Genomic DNA, 22715 nt, shown 5'->3' on the forward strand with positions numbered 1-22715 from the left:
ACCACAGGGTCCTCTTGGCGGCGGCGCTGAGTCTCTGCTCGGGCAGCTCGTTTAGCAGCAGCGGCACACGATGCGTTTCCACCATTTGCGTCGCTCATCGCTAGAAAGAAAGCCTCAACACAGGACCACGTGGCTCGCGCGGAGCGTATTCTCTAGCGCCGACGGCACAGGCAAAGCAGCGCATGCGAAATGGGTATACAGCTCATGCCAGCGCTTTCTTTACGTATTATGGTATCGGTGGACGCGCTCGCCGCATGCCTGGTCGCCGCCGTTGAGCGCGCCTCGAGCGGAACTCCGCTTTTCTCATCACCCTTTTTTCTTACCATCATACTCCGATTTCCTTCGCATGCTTCCACTGCACCCTCAGCTTTCTTGCTCGCGCTCTCTTCGCCGTTACCGCCTTTCATTCCCCGCTGCGCTCCGCGTCCGCTCTTTCATCATTCGCTGTGCTCGTTCGCTCGATTACGCCGAGGGACGACGACGATCAATGTAAAAATGGGCGCCCAGGAGCTGCGCTCTAAATAAGTTGAAGGAGTACGGCGGACGTACCTTTAGCCACAGCCTTCATAAAATAAAGGTGAGCTGTGCCAAGATGTAACAGAAAACCATATCGTTGACGAACATGACTGATACGCGCTCCCTTAACTACGCCGCACCTAGACACGATTTGTAAGAATTTTCGGTGGTGTAAAGAGCGCGTCTATAATGACGGTCTTTGGCAGTGCTTGCACTTTCGTGCATCCCACCGCCAGTATAGCACGCGGTGAAGAGTCCACTACGCAGCGGAGACTAAATGCGAGTCATTAAGTATGAAATCGTACTTCGCCCACAAGCTTAGAATGCAAACAGTATTATTCGGACGAGAGCCGTCTAGAAGGGCAATCAAATTCCACAAAATTAAAATAATTTTTTTTTTGGCCTTAGCAAAGCCATCCACGAAAGATAAGGGATGATGTAGTGGAAGGATCAATTTTAGCCAGAATAAAAATAAGAAAGTAAATGCTACGCAATGCGGAAATCAATGTTATTTGAAGCACTTTGCGGGGTAGCTGGCTATCTGACCTCGTTTGTGGTTGCGCAAAGTGTTGATAGATGGCACTGCGTGTCCGTGTTAAGGAGTGATTGCATGTGTGTGACGGCAGCGAGTGAGTGGTGATGACGACAATACGTATACACGTCGACGGTGACTTGGCGACAACAGCATAACGACAACGACTACGATGTCACGAGGACGACTGTGGCGACAATGGTTTCGCGATGACCACGTGACGGCGACGGTGATGATGATGGTACGAAGACGGTAACCTTGCCGAGAAACCAGAAGTGGACACCCAGTGTATCGGGAGGCAGCCAAATAATGCTTCGATTGAAAAAAAAAAAGAACAGGAAAGATTCAATGCAAGTCATTGCCTCAGTAAATAAAGCCTACGTTGTCCAACGCTACAGAAGTCGCAAATCTTGGATATCGCTAATCCGCCAGATTGCACAGTTATGGAGGACATTGTTGTATAATCGCGAAGAGATTAACGAGTGGCATTATATGTTTCTATCGCTCTACACCTCTGTGACAAAGAATCAAGCACACAAACGGCCAGTATCTAGGTCATGCGTTCTCTACAACTATGCTTTAAGAATATATTTTCGTGATTTTTTTTCAAACATTGACTAATACGCATGCCGCTTCACTAGGAGCGTTGCGTTCTACCTGGTGAAGTTGATCTGCTCTTTTAGTGGTTGCAGTGAGCACGAGCCTTGGTGATGCTCACGCACATGTCCAGGAACTTGCCTGCCTTGACGGGATTCACATGATGGCACAGATTGCCGATTCAGCCAGATGGTCGGCATGATGTATCTCAGTGACGCCGAATCGCGCCGTACACAAAAAACGCCGCCGACGAGCTGTTAGTGGAGCGACTCATTTAGGCTCAGCAACATCACGGACGCGTGCGGTCTGAATCGACAATCCGCCTCATCGTGTGAATCCAGCTTTAGCCGGCGTACCTGCCCGTAAGACAAATATAGTGTCATAAATAAGATCACGTGCTCATTCCACAAACCTCGTTGGACGTTGCAAGCAACTCTTGCGGGAGTGCTTTACACAGCGCTAACTGCGACAATTGGAACCTCAATAAAACTTCTTTTTCCGTAGGGGGCTTTCTTCTTTCGAAGAAACAGTCTGTCCTTGCTATGTTTGCGCTCCATAAAAGTTTTGCGTAAGTTGGACATTATATACTCCGTAAGCAGTAACCGTCACCTTGCGTGCGTTTCCTTTCCTAAACGCTGCGTTCAGGGTACTTTCGGGGAACAAACTACAAGTGCGTGTCAATGTGACAAAGTGTTCCAGATAAGAATGTAGTGTGCGCAGAGAGTGAGGAAAATGAGATGCACTCAAACAGATTGCAGTTGGACAAGATAAGCTCCAGTTGGAGTAAAATTAGAGCACAACTTTTTTTACAATCCTGGTGTCATTATATATTGTACATAATATATATATATATATATATATATATATATATATATATATATATATATATATATATATATATATATATATATATATATATGTGTATTGGAATATCATTACTGGCAGACAGTTTTTGAAAGCGAACGGCGGTAAACATACGGCGAAGAACGAGAGGATACATAACCAAGCACAGCGTTGTTCACTGTTCTGTATTCGGTGATGGTTGCTCCTAAAATATGCACCAACTAACTCCCCTGGTCACGTTGTTCTTTCGGAATAGTACCAGGTGGTCACTATTTCGAACACGGCACAACTATTGGCCCGTCGGTTTACCAGTTCGAGTTCCTCAAAAATGCAAGCACACACATGCCTATAAACCGCGTTTGAACAAACTAATTCTACCATATACAATGAACTTGACCACCTTTAAAAAGCACTTCTCTCCATGCACGTAATCAGACGTTATCAAAATTAATCCACAGATACGCCCCGACGGTATATGCAATATGTTCTTTGTTGCTTCGGGACACCCAATGAATGAATGAATGAATGAATGAATGAATGAATGAATGAATGAATGAATGAATGAATTACTTTAGTTTTAACATTGCTCGATTCAGTGTGCACGTTGGAAGCATAAACGTACCTTGGTGGGTAACAGTCCTGCGTTCAGGACTTGCGCCCAAGGCGAGACTCGGAGGCGTGGTTCAATGTCGGGTTCGGGCAAGCTCATAAATCGGTCGAGTCGTCGCAGCCAGTGGTAGTCAGCATATAGCAGTAGGCCGAAAAGCAGCGGACCTTCCAGCAACAGAGTGATTACCTCGTAGAATGCAGAGTACCCGTGCATGTCCAAAGGCCCGATCACGTAGAGCATACGGTCAGGGTCAGCGATGTCTGTACCGATAACAAACAAGAAGTCGTAACAGACGCCGCGTTTGCCCCGAGACCGGCTTCTGAAAGGAGCAGTGCTTTAAAAAATAGCATGCAGATTTAAAGGACATGTTGGAATGTATGCGAAGCAGAGCTTCAGAGAATCGGTTAATGAAATGCTGGTAGGATTAAACGCAATGCACACAATTTTGTTTATTTTCCTCCTATGCGAAGTGCAATATCATGTAATGTTTGCTTTTATGCACGATGTGCCAGTTATGCCAAAATGGCGGAAATTTTTGCCAAAAATGAAGCCAATGAAGCATTGAATACATAAATACATTGAATATTAATACATTGAAGCATTCTATACCCCCTTTTGCAACAGTGGGACGTATCCACTCTGGAGGACTGGCCAACAATGGACACATACTCAGCACGGAAGAAGTAGAAGACCTAGGATGGATCATCGCGCAATACGATTGAAACCTAACGAGTCGGCCCAACACGTGACCGTTACCACAGGGCACTCGGTAAGATTTAATGCCGCTACTCTGCAGGCAAAGCTGCATAGTAGCACCATGCATACAAAGGTCCACTCGGAGGCGCCAAAACATGTTTTGACAATCATTATGTCTTCCCAGTTGCTGTTCACTTGTGCTGGCGACGATTGATATGGCGGCTCAGGAATGCGTTGCTGCCAAGATTTCTAAGTGCCGCGGGCTGTCTCAGTTGGCATACTACTTGCCCTAAACACATGTCTCATGATCACTATAATAAGTGGCTAAATCATAAAATTTTATTTAAGTATAGTTGTTAGCAGAGTGCATTTTTCATCAGGAACGCGCCGACCAAGATGCCTGCATTAAAGTGGTGCTGTTATTTTGGTCACTTCGTGAAGTCACCAATGGTTATTCGTTTGAAACCCAGAGTAAAAAGTCAAGATTTAGAAGGCCAAAAGCCAACTCTAACGTCGTTGACATTATTGGAATTGCTTTGTTTGCCGACGAAGAGTCGATGTACGCAGCTGTAATGTGCGCATAGGCAGAAACGCTACCATACCTCTTCGAATATCCCCTGTACCCCATATGACCACTATATGCACATATGGGGATCCCGAGTGTTTTCGTATAGCATAAACCTTCATGGTGGAAAAAAGCCGTGGGAAAGAAACGGGACAAGAAAGAGAGGACAGGACTAGGTCTCCTCTCGTGTCATGTTTATCGCTTTTTTTTATTTTGTCGCCATGAAGGTGTACAAATAAGCTCAAGTTCAGAACATTTTTTTGTAAATCATGCGGAACGTACCACATATCACACGAGTATAACACGAGATTTTGCATGAGTAGCTGATATGCTCATATTTTGGTGAGGGTTATGTGTATATTTTTCGACAGGGCACTGATATGACAGGTATACGTGAGATAATATTTACCGTATGCATGTGCAAATGCATATAGATTCGACAGCTTGCTACGATAAATTAACCAATAACGGGCACTAAAGTACTAATTAGAGTGAAAGTAAGCAGCAGGAGATTTAGCCCAGTGGTCAATCTTGCAGGCGATGGTTGAACGAAATGCACTGAATGGTGTCTTCGGCATGACGAACCACCACATCGCAAATGCTTTCAGTCGTCAGATGCATCGGCATCGTTGTAGGCCAAATACTAGAAAAATGAGCTTTTGACGACCAGTTTCGAAAACACTTGAGACATCCGCTGGTGCCAACGTTGCGTCGTTGGCAGTGTTACGCGCCTGCTTGTTGTGTGACCAAGCCCAGGGATCATATCTGTCAATTCCTTTGCAAAAAATTTTGTGACGCAGGATGTCTGTGAAACTGTGATCGAGTGCAAATGAGGTAGCCATCCCTGGTGCTCGCTTCCTTCGCTCAGCTTGGTCATTTGCTATTTCAGCTGTGCATTGGACACGTTGCGTATTGGAACCGATATTTTCGCCTATTGGGAACAAAGAGACCGTTCCCTAAGCTCGCAATATTCATGTAATCGCTGCGGCTTACACACGCGAGTGCAACGACAGCAAAATAACTATTTTTATTTCTTCAACGTCTATTTTGTAAGATAACGTCATGAGAATGTCGATATTGGCAGATTTAATACTCAGAAATTGACTTTAACCTCAAATTAAGATATCTTATAACTGTTTGACGACTTCATACTTGATGTGTGATGTCAACTCTATAACGTCACTGTGTAAAAAAAAAATGAGAACGCTCAACATTTTGTACTTGACGCAGAAAATTTTCTGAAATACCAAGGAGATTCCTTTTTAATCAAAATGATCTTTCTTTTATTGCTTACGCTGAAAGACGGGTATTTATTTTAACAAACTTAGTTCCTATTGGCTAGGTGTTATGAATTGTTCAGGTCGAAACTAGTTTGGTCCGTTTCTTCTGACTTCTGAATCAACATTTTTGTGCAGCATTGCCGCTCACGTAACGGTAAGGCAAGTGTAAGCAGTCGGCGTTCTTGTGCACAAAAAATACAGCCTCAATTCTTGAAGAAAAACTGCACAATGAACCAGTCATGCCGCTCAGTGTGCAGGTAAATTTGATTCCTGGATGCGTTCAGTAGTGCTAGGTGTTCTCATATGTTCTATGTAGCGAATTATCCATACATGTTTGATATGCACCACCTACATGCCAGCGTTTGACACTTTCGTGCCCTCTAAATAGTGCTGCAATCAGGAGGGCAGCGAAACTCACCCCCATAGTTAAGTGACGTACGTGCCAAAGCTTTTCCCTAAACAACGCAGAAAACGGGCAGAATATTTGATACTACCGAAAAAGTGACAAACAGAAATGTAACGTCACTGAAACTGTCAAATTTTCTTAGATTCTTCTTTTTAACGGCAAACTTTTCACGATGCGGAAACACGTGGTAGATATCTCTGCGACTTCGAACGTACGCGCCAGCAAGTCGATTGCGCGTAACACGCATATGGCAAACTATATGGCAATGAGTAAATAGAGCTTCCTCACGCGTGCAGCACTGTTGCAGTGACATCTTGAAAGCGACGGACTTCTCTTGGCAGGCAGAGTCGAGGACCTGTCCACCCCGTCGGCAGAGGGCGTTCTCAGAGGCCAACTGCAGCACCTTCGTCATGCCACGCGAGTACGAATAGGACGGCAGCAGCCGCGCGAACTGCAGCACCGTCGTGATGAACACCGTGAGGGGGGCGCTGCTCAGTGTTTCCGCGTAGTGTTCCATGAACACAGAGCCCGCGCAGCACATTGACGCTGCGCATGGTAAGCAGAAAGTGTGGAGAGATGTAAGCGCAAGGTTTGACCAGATTCTGGGTGATTACGCGCCAGAACCGCAATACGATTTAGAGGAGCGCCGTTAGGGGTAGTCCATGATCATCCTGGTCTAAAAGTTAAACTCGGGGGATTGGCATTAGGTAAAACGAAGTTTTGTGGTTTGTATATCGGTCGTTTTAGTGTCGTGAAGATAGTCCCAGTCAGTTACGCTTCAGTTATCCGATTGCTAGACATGAACGAGTATTGGCAGTGAGTTATGCATAGCTACAGCGCACACGACACAGAACAAATACGCATTACAAGCAGCAGTTAACTTCACACCATTTAAGTATTGTTTTGAGATATTCGGGCGGGCCTCAACAGCATCCCCGGAACAGACATAAATTACACCTTGCGGGCTCACATCGGTAGCGTCTGCATACGTCACGGACTCGAGCGTTTTAAGTAGGGATAAGCGAGCTTGATTCTCCAATGAGCGCTCTCTCCCCACATAGATTGGAATTTGCAGCATTTCAACGGGGCTGCGATCTTTTGCTGGGGGCGGTGGGAATTGCGGGAAAATATTTGGAATAACAACTGCGATAAATGCACACGTTTTTCGTTGTCGCATGCATGCCGGCAGCGTTCGACTGCCATGGCTTTGTCGTGGGTTGTCCAGTCACCAAACCCTCAGCTCAGCGCCGGCACTGCACCTAGAGCTGGCGACTGGAGACTGGATTAAGTGCGCTTACTGCAGAAGGGTGTGCTATAGTAAAGATTCTCGTCCGTCAGAAGAATGTAAAACGAATAAGTCAAGTCGAGGTTGCAAAGGCACCCGTCATCGTATGACTAACCCCCGAATGCTCAAACATCCTCGAGTTCAAGTTCTTCCTTCACGCCATGATCAGGGTGATTTATTGGCATAGCTTTTAATATGGGGCGGTGACAAATAGTCACCTAGCCTGCTTGATTTAGTCAGTTAAGCTGTATATAAGTTTTTCGTTCTAGCAATTTTTGTATAGATCTCCATTTCTTTTTTTTCTTCCTCAAAAGTTCTCTCTGCATTGTACCGCTCTCTATGACCGTAACAGATCCATTCGTAGCAATCTCTTCTCCAATTTTTCTTCCACCTATACTCTAAACGTCTCCCGCTTATCTCGACTGATGACCGGTTGATGCTTACGTCCGCTTTAAATTCGTGTTGAGCATAGCGCCACGCTTTGACTGAAGAAGACGCTTTGATTGTCAAGAATCTCTATGGTGCGCCAAGGAAGCGCAGTGACCACTTCTCTCAAAAGGCACCGCGGCCACCCACTCTCTTGAGCAGACGTGGAGTTTTGAGCGGAGGGATGTTTTAACATACGGCGGTCAACATATGTATGCGAAAGGTGCAGTGCAGTTCATTAGCTCAAGTGTGAATGCTTTGTCTTCGCGAAAGGGTAATCAAATATCTCGTAGACACACGCTGCATACAAAAGCGGAACAAGTTCGCGTTCCTTTATTGTGGCTTCATTCTCGCTTATTCGCGAAAGCAAAGAAAAGCAGGCGTGCTTGCAGCATATGTGGCCGTAGCTCTATGCGCACAGTGAAATCGCCTACTTACATATTATAAACGTGGAGATAGCAAGCGTAGAGAATCCGTAGCCAGGGTTGTCAAAAAAGAAGGAACATATGTAGATGAATGGTAGCGCGGCGTAACCGTGCAGGATATTCAATATAAAGATGAGTTCTGTGGGATATGAAGAGCAAAAAACAAGCCGACAGCACCTATTAATGTCGGTCGGCAACTAACTGGTCTGGAGCACGATGTCATGAAACAGCAAGCTTTGCAAAAATAACAGAATGTAACAAAGTTTTCTGTTTCACAGTCAGCTTCCTGCTCATAGGTTAACAGGTGAGAACTGCATAATTTGCTAACAAGAAATATTGATAAGCGCTCAAAGACGTATTGCAAACCGACTTAATATACGCAAAAAGACTTCGTGGTCTCCGTCCGAGGCAATACAGGTGCACGCGAATAGGACATGACCCGTAGAATAAAAGTAAGTTTTAATTCAAACTACATCGGATGATACACCGAAATTTTCGCGTTGCTTCCAGTGGACTGAGAATATATAGCCAGCATGGCTGGAGAGAAATCGTCATGCTAGTCAATATTTATTTCTGTGGCCCCGTTTTGCAGTCAAATGAAAAAAGAAATGTCACAGTCTCGAACGTAAGGCGAAGCATTGATTGCGATAGCAAATTAACAGACAGCTGTAAGAAGTAAGGATAATAGCTTTACCGGCCGTATAAGCTCGTAAACATTCGCTTACTAACTTAACAAGCATGGGGTCACGCGCGCACAGGCAAATATAAACACATCACTCGATGAGCGCGGACACTCGCTGTCAGAACGCTGGCGTGAGGGAGAACGGAAGCAGCAACGAGCGAATTGACCTTCGTGCTGCCTCTCGCTTCAACGCGAAATAAGCGACGAGTACACAGCGCACACAACGCTACGAGCCCCCGGCACACCTAGACTATGAACTCAGCACACATCACGTTCAAAATAAGGCACAGGTGGTAGTGCCATGCCCAGCAGCCGCCGCACTAGAACGACCGGTCCCTAGCGCACGACGGAAGACGGCGCGCTTCCTTCCCGCTTTCATCCCTCGCGCGCACGAGAATGAGCCGCTATCGTCGGCTTACCCTCGCACGCTTTAAATGGCACACACAGCATACGGCGCGCGATGACAGTGTCTCTTGTAGTTTATACGGAACATCGTGGCGGTGGCGACGCCGACGGCAGAAATGCGTTCAGAGTGTCCATTTAATTGCTATCCTAATCAAAAATGCTTAGTATGCTGTGCCTTGAGGTATCGGCAATTTTCAATAATGTCCGACCTCGAACATACGCAACAGCCCATTGTATTCGTCCGGTGATATGAGAATGTAGTCACACACGTAGTATTACCATGACTAAGGAAATGTCTTCTCGCCATTTCTGACGAAAACTCAATCGCAAGGCCACAGGACAGCTTTGTTTACGTACAAGGTTATATAATTGTTGTTGCCAACGCACGTTTGCACGAAAGGCCATAAGCCAGTGTCTCTGAGAAGCAACCTTTACTCCAATGTAAGAGCTACAGGCATATGTCAGTGTAGTCTATAGTATTGTAGCGCAGGGGCGCTATAACGTAAAGCTATTCCAAAGTATTCTATTCCAATTCTGCAATCAACCCTACACGAATGCTAAAAAAAATTTCGGACTACCCCCAATTCGTCTGTCTGGCTGTAACGCCGCGTCACGAAAACGGCGAAGACGCCCGTTTTCATATCATTTGTGCACACTGGTTATGCGTGATTATAACAAACGAAAGAACCGTAATTATTTATGATTCGATGCCTTTTTCGCCATTAGCCCTCTGCCATTGGTCAAGCGTTTTCGGGCTGTGCACACTTCGCCTGTATGTCAAGCGACGTCATAAAACCACAAAAACTCACCGCGTCTATATGACGTCTAGGCGTTAGAGGCGCATTATTATGCCGAATCAAATTGAATTTTTTTTCTGAATAGCCAGGCAGTGCTCCATTTTAAACGGAATAGAAGATGGTTGCCCGCCGATCGCACTGGCACCGGCAAGTCGGAGCTGCCAGGTAGCATGGATTTATTTGCGTATAAAAGGGAAAACCATTCCACTTTGTGAAGATGGAATGGCAGCAAAACATGATGACAGTCGAAACTTTCAAATGAAAAGCAAAGTGCCTTCGCTGCCATTCCATCTTTACAGAGTGGAATGGTTGTCATTTTTTGCGTTGCAAGTCTGGCGTCGTTGCTTGTTCGGAGAAGGCCGGGCTCGCGATTGTCGTTTTCGTTCGGCATCGCGGGAACGTTCCTCGTCAGTGGTCGTTTCGAGCCGCCGCCGTGCACATTCTCGTTGCGGTTGCCTCCGGCGCTCCTCGTACGCATGTTGTTCTTCGATTGTACGAAATTTACGTGTCCGCCCTATCGATAACGCAGCTGTTTTTAGCGCCGATGCATCTCCTGCTAATACAGTGCGACAACCTTGACGTAACGCTATTGTTCACGGTGAGCGTTCTAACCTGTTCCGCATTTCGACATCTGAGCAGCCGCACTGCACCCGCATGGGTTTCTTAGAAGACGCTAAGTCCGTTTCTGTTGTCGGACGCAAAAAAAAAAAAAATACTACGGAAGGTTAGCCATATACAGCGTTCGCTGTAAAAACATTTTTTTTTGTGTTGCAGTTTAACGTTATCGGCATTACTCTGACGACTCTTCCTTGCTGAGGATCCGTCTTAGTGGCATTTTTATCCTTCCGTGGCACGCCGCCGCAATTTTCGACCAGCTACCGCAAGCTTAACAAGGGAGAAAGGACCAATCGCAGATGAGTTTCTCATCCGGGTATCTGCTTTGATTTTGGGGGCTCGGACCCATCGAAACCCTCTCCACTTGTGCGTGCCCCTCGCCTCGTGTCAGCCAATTAGATAACAAAAAACTGCTCAATGTGGACAATGCTATTCACTTTCAAAGTAAAATAAGTATCTCCTATAAACGAGGACCACGTTTGATTGGGCTTTTCAAACGCTGCGGGTTACCGCCCGAAGCTTGCGTCGGTGGTTACGGAAACTTGACGTCAGGAGATTGGAATAGCTTTACGTTATAGGGCCCCAGTATAGAAACCTTGACGGACTTACGAATGTAGTTGAAATTCAGCGATTCCGCGTGGAAGTAAGCTATGGGCGGCAAGATAAAGATGGCGGTGCCCATGTAAAACATAAAATCCCAGAGAAAATTGGTGATCCAGTAGAGAAACGGGCCGATTCCTGCGATGATGTGCAGGTGCTTCACCTGCAGAGAAAGAAAGAAGCACTCGCATTAACTCGCCACTCTCATATCGGACTGAACGTTGAAAAAATTAAACATTCGCCGTCAACATCACCGCTAATTATCGTCAATTAAGGCGAACAAGACAGAAAGGTTCGCTTACATCGATTCCCATAGTGCTTGCGATCCACATATTTCTTTTTCTGGCATAACATGCTTGCATTGGAGGGTTAATTAAACATTCGCCGTCAACATCACCGCTAATTATCGTCAATCAAGGCGAACAACACAGAAAGGTTCGCTTACATCGATTCCCATAGTGCGTGCGATCCACATATTTCTTTTTCTGGCACAACATGCTTGCATTGGAGGGTTTTATTAGTGTGATAGTACTTTTTTCATGACCAGCACCTTGGGACGGACGCACACACTGGTGCCACATTTTTGTAATATTCATCGCGCGAAGGCTTGCCAAGAAAGTGTATATTTACGCAGGTACGAAAAATACATGCGCCTGAGACCCGCAGGACTATACAGTGTTTGGGAAAGTGACTGCTGCATCTTCGTATGGTTGTATGGACAGCATCTGAATTAATGTTAGGGTGTTAAACAGACGAGCGGGGACGGGTACGTACCGCCTTTGTATCGAACTCTCATAGCTTTAGTCTAATGAGTGCTTCGTTTCAGATAAAGTCAAAGTGGTGGGATGGTGCTTCGTACGCACTCCAGCGGGTCTTGACGATGGCGCAGTAATGCAACGTAGATCTATCCTACAGTGATACATATAACCTCTTTCCCCATTAAATGAACTGAATCTGCGGCTAAAACATATGTACAACCTAATCGCGTGCACGCATAGCAACAAAGGCACAGTTATTATTTTGCTATCGCTGACTAAACAAGCAGTCCCAAACATCCTAGGGTATATGACCCGCCACGGTTCCTCAGTGGCTATGGTGTTGGGCTACTGAGCACGAGGTCGCGGGATCGAGTCCCGGCCACGGCGGCGACATATCAATGGGGGCGAAAACACCCGTGTACTTAGATTTAGGTGCACGTTAAAGAACCCCAGATGGTCGAAATTTCCGGAGTCCTCCACTACGGCGGGCCTCATGATCAGAAAGTGGTTTTGGCACGTAAAACCCCATTATTTAAATTTTTTTCCAAGGGTATACAATCTGTCAAGCATGGTTCTCTGGCGCAAGTGTGTAAGAACCCTGGCTGGATGACATGGACGCCACCGTCGAGAACCCTTACCTGCTGTCCGACCGTGTAATCGGCGTTACAACGGTAACCCTTCGCGTGAAGGATAGTGACTGTTGAAGCTCTAAGTAGTTTCATCCAGCATGGGATTAACGCGCAGTGAATGAATATGACCGAACTTTGTATGTTTGGCTTCGAAAGGCTTTGAGGGTTTCCAGTTTATTTATTTTGAACAATATTCTGCTGTAAGACCATCTTAAGTATACCGTACGCAAAAACGTTGTGTAGTGCAATAGCGGGCCCTAAATGCGCTTGCGCAGAACGCTATGAAGAACTCATCAGCGGAAAGCCCGAACAAGCTACGCAATTTTTTTTATTTAGCGTTAGGGGCATTGCTTTATTAGCATGGTTAGTGTAACAACATGGCAGCGCCGAAGCCGCCCGCATTGATCTGAATCAGTCCCCTGCTCTCCGTTTTGGTTGCAAAACATAAATGTTGAAATCATATTTCGCTCAGTCGTCTCTTCTGGAGGACCAGGTATTGGTGATGTTTGTTTGTCAATTTTGAGAACAGGCCACTTATTTGACGAGGCCCAACCATAGAAAAGAGACCGCTGATGTCGGGAAAGGGCTGTCATGGATGCACACACACACACACACACACACACACACACACACACACACACACACACTATATATATATATATATATATATATATATATATATATATATATATATATATATATATATATATATATATATATATATAGGGTGTCCCAGCTAACTTGGACCAATATTTTAAATAATACCCAAAAGTCTAGAGAAATCTTACCGACTGCATAGTAGTCGTATGTATCCCGAAGTATTGCTTAATTACTTTTAATTAGTGAACTGTTTAACCCTTTGAGGGTCGATGCCGTAAATATACGGCGTCGCGAATAGGTCCGAAAATGGTCGAAGTCGTATATTTACGGCGCCGTCTGTATGTTTACAGCGCGCGCTAATTTCCTAACTTTCTTGCCTGGCATGTGCTGCCACTATGTGAGAATACATGGAATTTTTTTCTCGCGTCTCTCTCTTTCGGTTTTCGTTGTATAGTTTTTCTTTCCTCCGGCGCGTCTGCTACCGCTCGCGCATTGGCACCCTCGCGGGCGCGCGGCGGTTAGTTTTGGTTTCGTTTCGCACGCGCTTTCGGCTTCTTTCGCTCGCAAAACTGATGGCTATCTCGTTCTTATCACTCAAAGGGTGGCCGCCTGTTGCTCGTTTGTTGCTCCCAGGGGTCCGCATACGAAGGATGCCGCCGTGCATGCGTTTCCTTTTTTTGGCACTTTATTCAGAAGTTGCCTCCCACGGCTGCTCAGGGAAGCAGTACCCAGAGTAGGTGCCACGTCTGCGCCAACACCACTCGGCAGCAAAAACGTCGCAAGGGCACAAGGTACATGTGCGCTGAGTGCAACAAACCGCTCTGTGTGGAGCCATGCTTCAAGGGCTACCACACGCTGAAAAAATATTAGTGCAAGAGGAACATTTGAGACTTGTGAAAAATTTTCCTGTGCGAATTCTTCTTGTGTATTTTTCTCGTGTGGACATTGTGTATAACAATGCGCCATTCTTTTTTAAATTCTTATAACACTATTTGCTATTTTCTATTGTTTTTCATGAATAAACAGTGCATATATGACAAGGCAAAACATTTTTTTCTCACTTTACGGTCACCCTATGAAAATTACGGCAAATTTTTTTCGAAATAGGTCCCACTGAAGAATTTAAATGTGCAATAAAAAAAATCGACCCTGGGTGGTCGCATATGGCCAAAAAATTCGACCCTCAAAGGGTCAATTATTGCTTGCATTGCAAACATATCACTTACAAAGTTGTTGGGCACCTCAAATAACCTCCGAATCAAGCATTTGTTTAGGGCTCAGCTTTGTCTCGTTGGTTTTTCCGAGAAAAAACAAAAGCGCGCGAAATATCCAAAATACGAAATAGATAGGCGCTCGCGCGCCGCTACTCAAGCGCTCCCAAGCAAATAGCGACGGATACACGACTTTACTAGCGGCGGCAGCTCGATACAGGGCTTCACGCTATGTGATGGTCGCGGCATGAAGAGAACACGCCACTGACGCATTGATAAGCATTGCGGAGCCTTGTACGATGCGGCGATAAGAGAATGCAGCTGTGTATCTTTCAATGGCTGCTTGTAGGCGCTTGAGTAGCGGTGTGCGAGTGCGCATCTATTTCGTATTTGGCGTATTTCGCGGGCTTTTGTTTTTCTTGGAAAAAACAACCAGGACCATTCCAGCACGATATAAATGCTTGATTCGGAGGTTACTTAAGGTGCCCTACAACTTTGTCATTGATATGTTTGCGATTCAAGCAATAATTAAAGAGTTCGCTAATTAAAATTAGTTAAGCAATACTTCGCGATGAAAAATATGTTTGCCGTAAGTGCATATGACTACGGCTACTATGCAGTCGGCACGATTTCTCTAGAGCTCTTGGGTATACTTAAAATCTGTGTCCAAGTTAGCTGGGACACGCTGTACATATATTTCAGAAGATGGCACCACAGCAGTCGGCGTTGGCCATCCATTCGCCAAGCGGAACGCTCTATTGAAAGGTCGCATAGAGCACATGCGTGGTCGTGTCCGTTTTGCGTGCGTCAACGTAAACAACCGGAACGCTATACCAAAAATTTTTTATAAATCCAGCAATACGGAATGATTACGCATGTGGGCTGAGGCTAATTTCTTTGCTGCCTTTAGGAAACTATATGTGCTTGGGAATATCAAAACATAAAACGTATTACTGCGCTTTCTGTTCCACAAACAATTTCAAGAGCTCCAAGTACGAAGGTTAGAGAAGTCCATGTACTAAGCGTCATTCTCATGGCAATGAAACGATCGCAGTGCCATGGATTCCTCTTGTAACTTTTCGTGGGCAACTCTATACGGCGCATACTGCAGCTACGAGAACAGACGCACGTCGCTATTGTTCTCTCTCGTCCTACCTGCGACGCCCTCTCGGTGATGGGGAAAAGCACAAAATTGCTGCACATCAGGCTGGACACCATGGGAAAGAAGATGGAGCTGAGAACCTTGGGCAGCAGCTCGCGGTAAGCGCCTGGGCTCTTCTCCTCCTCCCCGTCAGCGGCGGCTATATTGACGCCGTAGTCGAGCACCGTCACCTCGACGTTGAACAGGGCGTCGTTCTTGCCAGAGACGTAGCGCAGGCGTGCGTTGTTGAATAGCGTCAGGACTAGTAGAGCCACGTGCTGAATCTCGCCGTTGTACCAGAGCACCGTCCTGCGAAGGCACAGTGGCCGCGGAACGACAAAACGTTTCAGCTTAGCAGGGTTGCCCATGGTTAGGCCTAGCGGTGCCTCATTAGTATTTTTCTTTTTAATAATGGGGTTTGACGCGCCAAAACAAATTTCTGATTATGAGGCACGCCGTAGTGGAGGACTCCAGAAATTTCGACCACCTGGGGTACTTTAACGTGCACCTAAAGCTAAGCACACGGGTGTTTTCGGATTTCGCCCCCATCGAAATGCGGCCGCCGTGGCCGGGATTCGATCCCGCGACCTCGTGCTCAGCAGCCCAACACATTAGTATTCCTGCGTTCATATGTCTCTTATATTGGTACGATGACCCGAATCGTATATTTTTTAATAGATGTCTGCCTAAAGCGCCATTGCGCCGACATTTCTTGTCATTAACTTAAGATTTGTTGTGGTGGAATCAATAATAAACGACGCCGTAAGTACATGTGCGGGCAGAAAGAAGCATTTGGGAGATAGGAGCTGTGGCCGAGTTCTATATCGATGCTCCATAGCGGCCTCGAGGAGGAAAAAACTAGATCGCTCATGCACTCGGCCCAATGCTGATAGCCAGCTTGCGCACGACGGTCACTTGCTTTATCCGTTAACCGCAGCCTCTCTGCGCTGTACACTTGCTAGACTGACGGATCTGATAGCAGCTATACAGCGTGCAGCTGTTTGTGGAGGCTGAACCGAATTGGCTCGAATGCGCCACTATATACACACGCCCCCGTGACACAAGCAATTGCGGCGATACGCTATCAGCGCCATCGCGGTAGTCAACGTTCAGCAGCAGAAGCGCGATCGATGCTCAGGTGTAAAGAAACAGATCCAAAGGTGTGAGAGGGCTATCTGCGCCAGCCTGTGCGAATGCATTGTGCCGTTTCTAGCTTGCCCTCGAGGACAAGAGTGCGCTGGGATGCAGCTAGGATGCAGCTTTTGTGTTCCAGATAAATTTGTGCCGACCTGTACAGTCCACGCAGAAAGCTTGCGCTGAAAAGTTGCTGTAAAATCTGCGTGAAAAGTTTGCGGCTTCCAGCCGACAAGGTAGTACAAGACATGCATCTAGATACAAACTATAAAACACCTACAAGTCCGGCCCACGTGCGCGTGCTCAGGAAATATGCCGTATTTTTCTGAGATCGCGCACCTCGTAAACTCGACTGTCCACAAGGATAATGTAAAATGGCGTTCTTGGAACAGTTTAGTGAACTACAATTTCTGTCGCTTTCCTTATTTGCGCTATATACGGGTTTTGAACGCGCATGTTTGCGGTATCGTGACGTAAAGAGCGTACCTCCCTTGTTCCAGCAGCTGCAGTACGAAATGCGTCATGAAGACGTACTGACGCAAATCATCCTTCCCTATGCTAAGGAGTAAGTCTTCCACGTTTTGGTCGGGTGGGAGGATGTCTACGTGGGTGGTATCCGGGTGTAACATGGGCTGGACGTAGTCAATGTAAAACGGTCCATCTTGCTTAACTTGGGCGAAGCCCTGAAAAAAGAAAAAAGAAGTTGGACGACGCGCTGGAAGATGTCTGTTCATTGATCGCTTATGCAAGAATATTTGTTTCGCATAGCTCCAATTAAAAAAAGCTGGAAATAAAACCGCTTAAAACTAAGAGCGCAGAAAGTTAAGCCTAACTTTCACAGCCGCTACTGACGCCGGTAACTGCACTCAGTACAAAGCACGTATCGGTAGACCTAGAAGAGCCGACTCTGATAGCTACGCGATAAGAATATGGTGTTTCTACATACATAAACAGCTATAAATCCACGTCAATGGTGACGTCGACATCTGCAAATGTGACTCCATAGAAACATTAATTTGAGAAAACATTCAAGCTGGCTCTGCCGGCTTTTAATGCGCAAACCTACCGGAAATAGCGGAGCTCGCACATGATGCAACCGCCATTGGCTTGGATAAACATTTTTTAGCCGACATCACTGTACTAAAACATTTTTAGCAATTTATGTAAACTGCCGGCATTTAGGACAGGGCGCATGTTCGAAGAGCGGTGGTAAGAAAAAATTGCTGAAGCGCTCATTAAACAAGGGTGCCCAAAGCTACACTTCAACGACACAAATACAATGAATGTATGTTTCATTTACCTTGTTTTAATGCTATTTCAGGTATTACTGTTCATAATATTTCAGTCTATCAGCTAAACTGGAAACTTTTGCGGAATAATTCTATTGAGACTAACTTGCATAAGAGGAACAGATTTTCATGGCCCCTTCGAGTTCCTAACGGTAGCGTACCGTGTAGAAGACTTGTGTAATTTCGCTAGATCTACTTAGCGCACAGTTGCTTTCGCAGAATAGAAACTGGTCCGTACTCAAAATGCATCAAATTAGGGCAGACATAGGCAGTATTTACAAAACGTCTGTGCTAGAATCGTTAGTTGGAGCAAATGCCTGCCAGTCTGATGCAGGCCATATTGCACGCGTGTAAATACTGTTAACATATATGTTAAGAGTACTTACGAACGAAAATCCGTACGAGTTCGGTCCCCTGAGTTTAGCTCGACCTTTGAGGTATCCGTCCTCAAACTTTTGAGAAAATGCATTGACACGCGCCGTGGTGGCTTAGGGGTTATGGCATTGCGCTGCTAAGCCAGACGTCACGTGATTATATGCCTCACACGAAACCACTTCCTCCCACTATCGCGGAGATCGGCAACTCGACGAAATGAATTGATACTACAACTTACGAAATGAATTGATTCGAATGCAAAGAACCCTGTGCAAGATAAGTCCCTGCACGAAGCCGCGAACAACTGTGGTAAAAAGAGGTCACGATTAAACCCAATATATGCGCACGGCCGTGCACAGCGAGAAAAGTGGCAGCAGCGGTGGCGAGGCAATTTCCCAGTCCGTCCCCAGATGTGCTTGTACAGTCTTTCTCATCTACCGAAAGATCCCCAAATGTGGCACTAGCGAAGCGAAAATAAACGAGGTGCCTCCAGCTCTCCAGGGCAGTGACAGAGGATGTGCTGCCTATAGTGGACCACGTGAAGAAAAAAAAAAGTCTTACGTAGGCCTTGCCGACCAGCTCGACGAAGGTGTAGGAGAGCGTATCGCCCACGTGTTGGGTGACAACTTCGCTGCGGTACAGTGCCACGCCCTCGAAGGTGAACAGCAGCCAGAGCAGCATCATAGGCAGCAGCCAACTGAACAGCGGCACCTTCAGCTGCCGCGAGACGCAAATGGCTCGCTTGCAGAACATCGCCCACATGCGGCCCGCGGGCCCCGGGTTTGAGGACACCGTGTTCGCCATCACGTTGACTAAGGACGCTGCACGTAGAGGAAACCGGCGCTCTAAATTGAGGTTTAAGCTCTGAAAAGGGGAATTGGTTGCTCTACGCACGAAAATAGGTTAGCAGCTGGTTTCGAAGAAGGCGCGTGTTGTTGGTAAATAATGTTCTTCATGAGGTATAGAGTGAACACCAAATTAAAAACCTAACACCTTCTGTGTACGTGTTCCTGTTTTGTGTCTTGTGGTTTCTTGCGCGATAAGCCGCAAAACCAAAAAAGAAGAACCAAAAGAAACTTAGACGAGTTTACACATAAGATGCTGTGTTATTGGAAGCACGTTACTGCTGGTGCACACGTGAGACGTGGCACAGACTTGCAGAGCGCCTTGCACGCAGGTGTTCTGAATACGATCACAGTTGTTTTGGTGCTTCTCCTTAGATGACACGTGACAGTGTTCTGCCCGCCACACACGAGAGTTCACTCCCCCTGAGCCCCGCATGGGCAGATATATACGCAAGTTTGTCAATAAGCAACACGATGACGCATTCGCGCCAAAAATATTACGCACAAGAAGCACGTGGGTCAGCCCTTTGTCAGGTTGACAATTGATAAAGGTGGCCAACGTTGCATTTAAATATGATGAGTATTTGAAATATGATAAAATATATGAATATGAGCAACACGATGACGCATTCGCGCCAAAAATATTACGCACAAGAAGCACGTGGGTCAGCCCTTTGTCAGGTTGACAATTGATAAAGGTGGCCAACGTTGCATTTAAATATGATGAGTATTTGAAATATGATAAAATATATGAATATGAGCAACACGATGACGCATTCGCGCCAAAAATATTACGCACAAGAAGCACGTGGGTCAGCCCTTTGTCAGGTTGACAATTGATAAAGGTGGCCAACGTTGCATTTAAATATGATGAGTATTTGAAATATGATAAAATATATGAATATGAGCAACACGATGACGCATTCGCGCCAAAAATATTACGCACAAGAAGCACGTGGGTCAGCCCTTTGTCAGGTTGACAATTGATAAAGGTGGCCAACGTTGCATTTAAATATGATGAATATTTGAAATATGATAAAATATATGAATATGAGCAACACGATGACGCATTCGCGCCAAAAATATTACGCACAAGAAGCACGTGGGTCAGCCCTTTGTCAGGTTGACAATTGATAAAGGTGGCCAACGTTGCATTTAAATATGATTTTAGGATGATGCAGAAGATCCTAGTCGTACTTTACGTAGTCTGGCTTTCTCTTCTATTAGTTATATATTTTATTGCATTTTACCGCTTCGTAACTATTTCTACGGGATCAATTTTCCCACTGAAACATTTCATCTTAGCGTACTCGGTGAAATGAGCGTCTGCCGTCCCATGCGTGCGAATCTAGAAAGAATAATTTCCCAGAAGCACGGTTACCCTGCTGCTCCTATTAGACGAGGACGTAGGGCTTTTTACCATATGTTAGCTATTATTGCGCTTGAGAGGGACTGTCGGAAACAGGTGTGTAGATCCTAAGTGAAGTACGTTATAAAATGACACATACATAGAACTTAAGCTTTAAGTCGTAGACAGACTATCCCAGCTTGGCTTCGGTCTTTTTTACACAGAAGCTTGCTTGTTGGCACCTCCGGTTTCATCATGGCTCCTTCCCTCTGAAGTCCAGCCTAGCATGCTACAAAAATAGCCAGTCGCTAGTGTGACGTGTGCTCAAGCGTGGTGTTTGTGGCCGCACTACTGTTGTGGACGCACACTTGTCTACCTAATGCTTATAGAGGTGCCTGCACTCACGAAAGGCGTTTGTAGTCCACTCGAGGGTCAGCACTGCGCATGCGCTTCAGCAGCAGCATATGGTTTCTGACAAGGCGTCGTGACGGCGAGCATGAGGGCGTGAGTATGGTTATGAGTATGTATGAGTGAGTGTTCTGGTTTCCGTGCCGCCTTGAAAGGGTGAGTGAACGTTCCGAACATTCTGAGAGCTGTTTCGGAGTGCGGTCCTAGGCGCAAAGGAGCGTCGTTATTATGGTTGTTGTGAACTGTGTATAAAGCAATTACAGCTTGGAATATTAAAGGGGAGATGAACAGTGTTGGGCGTAATGGAACCTATAGCACTGAAAAAGCTAGCAAATGTCTTTTGTTTCCGAGTATGCTGTAATTTACATAAGGGACAGTAAATTCAACACTTTGGTTAAAGCATGTTTTTTTTATGTTTTTGTGGGAAATTCAGAGCGACATCTCAGGATGCCGAAAAGTTTCAGAAAACGATGCATTTGTGCGACGTTCATGTAAGCTAACCGTGGATGCACATTACAGCTAAAGAATTGAATCAGGTTGGCGACGGGTGCTTCAGCGTGTTTAGTAGTTACATTTCGACTGTACATTCTGTCTTACATTTGTCTGTTTGCTTGTAGGACATTGAAGCCTGTGTTGTCACGTTCCTTCTCCGCATTTTTCGTTTGCGAAGGAAAACTGTCGCAAGGAAAGCGCTATACTACGAGTCCGTCCAGTTGTCGGTTTCTCGGTGAGCAACAGTCCGCGCACGACCTGCTATGGCTGCGGATAAAGTCTGCGCTGAGCAAGAACTAACCCTTGGTTTCGATCATGGACGCCTCATCCTTGTTGAGTTCCGTATTTTTCTGGTGCTGCAGGTGGTGCTCTTCGCCGACGCGGATGAGCACGTCTTCCAGCGACGTCACCGTCATGCCGAGCGATTCGATGCCCAAGGCCTTGCTCTGCTTCTCGATGTCCTAAAACGTGAACAGTAATTTACTCTCCCTGTTTCGTACGCTACAAAGAACTATTCAAGATGACAATGTGTACCTTGCCACCGTTTCCCATAATTTGGCTCCGTTGAATGAAAGTTGGGGGAAATTATGTGTTCGTTCTGACAGCGATGAATGGGCAAGATAACTTGAAGCGTATAGTGTCATTTGGGCAGGGAAAGTGGAAACTAGGTTTTGACCTAAGTAAAACAAAAGAAAGCGACATGAATTCAGAAAACAGTAAGCGAGTTGCTGTCACAGCCGGAATTAAGACGAAGATAATTTACGCTGTGGGCTCGCACGTAATGGTCAAATCATTGTCTAGAGGAGCGAAGGAGTAGCGAGATATTACTACTATGAAAGGAAAATGAAAAACTGCATTCCGGGATGCTGGGGAATTCATGGACGTATAGAATGGGCATGATGGGTGTATGACGTACAACAGTGAGTACTCTCGGCGTTCCGGCCTGGCTCATTGTAGGTGCGTGAAGCGATGCCGTAGTTTGGGAGGATAGACAATAGAGTAACTCGGTTCACGGGTGATAAGTCTTCCACATCATTTGCTGAATATTATGTGGCATAACCCGGCGAACATAACTTGTTGCCCACGTACAAATGGAAAACAGCTTATCTTTGGCTAGTTCTATCGAAATACATGTTCAGTTCAGTCACGTTAAAGCCCTTAGAGCAGGTTTATTATCACGGACATAACCTGCACCTATATTAGCG

At 45.9% G+C, this 22715-nt stretch overlaps 1 protein-coding gene across 1 annotated transcript in view; it reads right to left on the reverse strand.

The window, feature by feature from the left end:
* Window positions 1-22715, reverse strand: part of LOC142570481 (phospholipid-transporting ATPase ABCA3-like) — a 58219-nt gene that overhangs the window by 17093 nt on the left and 18411 nt on the right. The window contains exons 7-14 of the mRNA XM_075678864.1: window positions 21812-21971; window positions 18979-19238; window positions 17240-17436; window positions 15634-15928; window positions 11290-11443; window positions 8195-8320; window positions 6334-6591; window positions 3111-3358 (exon numbers count right to left, since the gene is read on the reverse strand). Coding sequence (XP_075534979.1) covers window positions 3111-3358; window positions 6334-6591; window positions 8195-8320; window positions 11290-11443; window positions 15634-15928; window positions 17240-17436; window positions 18979-19238; window positions 21812-21971 — 1698 coding nt within the window. The remainder of the gene's footprint in view (window positions 1-3110; window positions 3359-6333; window positions 6592-8194; window positions 8321-11289; window positions 11444-15633; window positions 15929-17239; window positions 17437-18978; window positions 19239-21811; window positions 21972-22715) is intronic.

The sequence above is a fragment of the Dermacentor variabilis genome, chromosome 2 (assembly GCF_050947875.1).
Source record: "Dermacentor variabilis isolate Ectoservices chromosome 2, ASM5094787v1, whole genome shotgun sequence".
In the NCBI taxonomy this organism is placed as follows: domain Eukaryota; kingdom Metazoa; phylum Arthropoda; class Arachnida; order Ixodida; family Ixodidae; genus Dermacentor; species Dermacentor variabilis.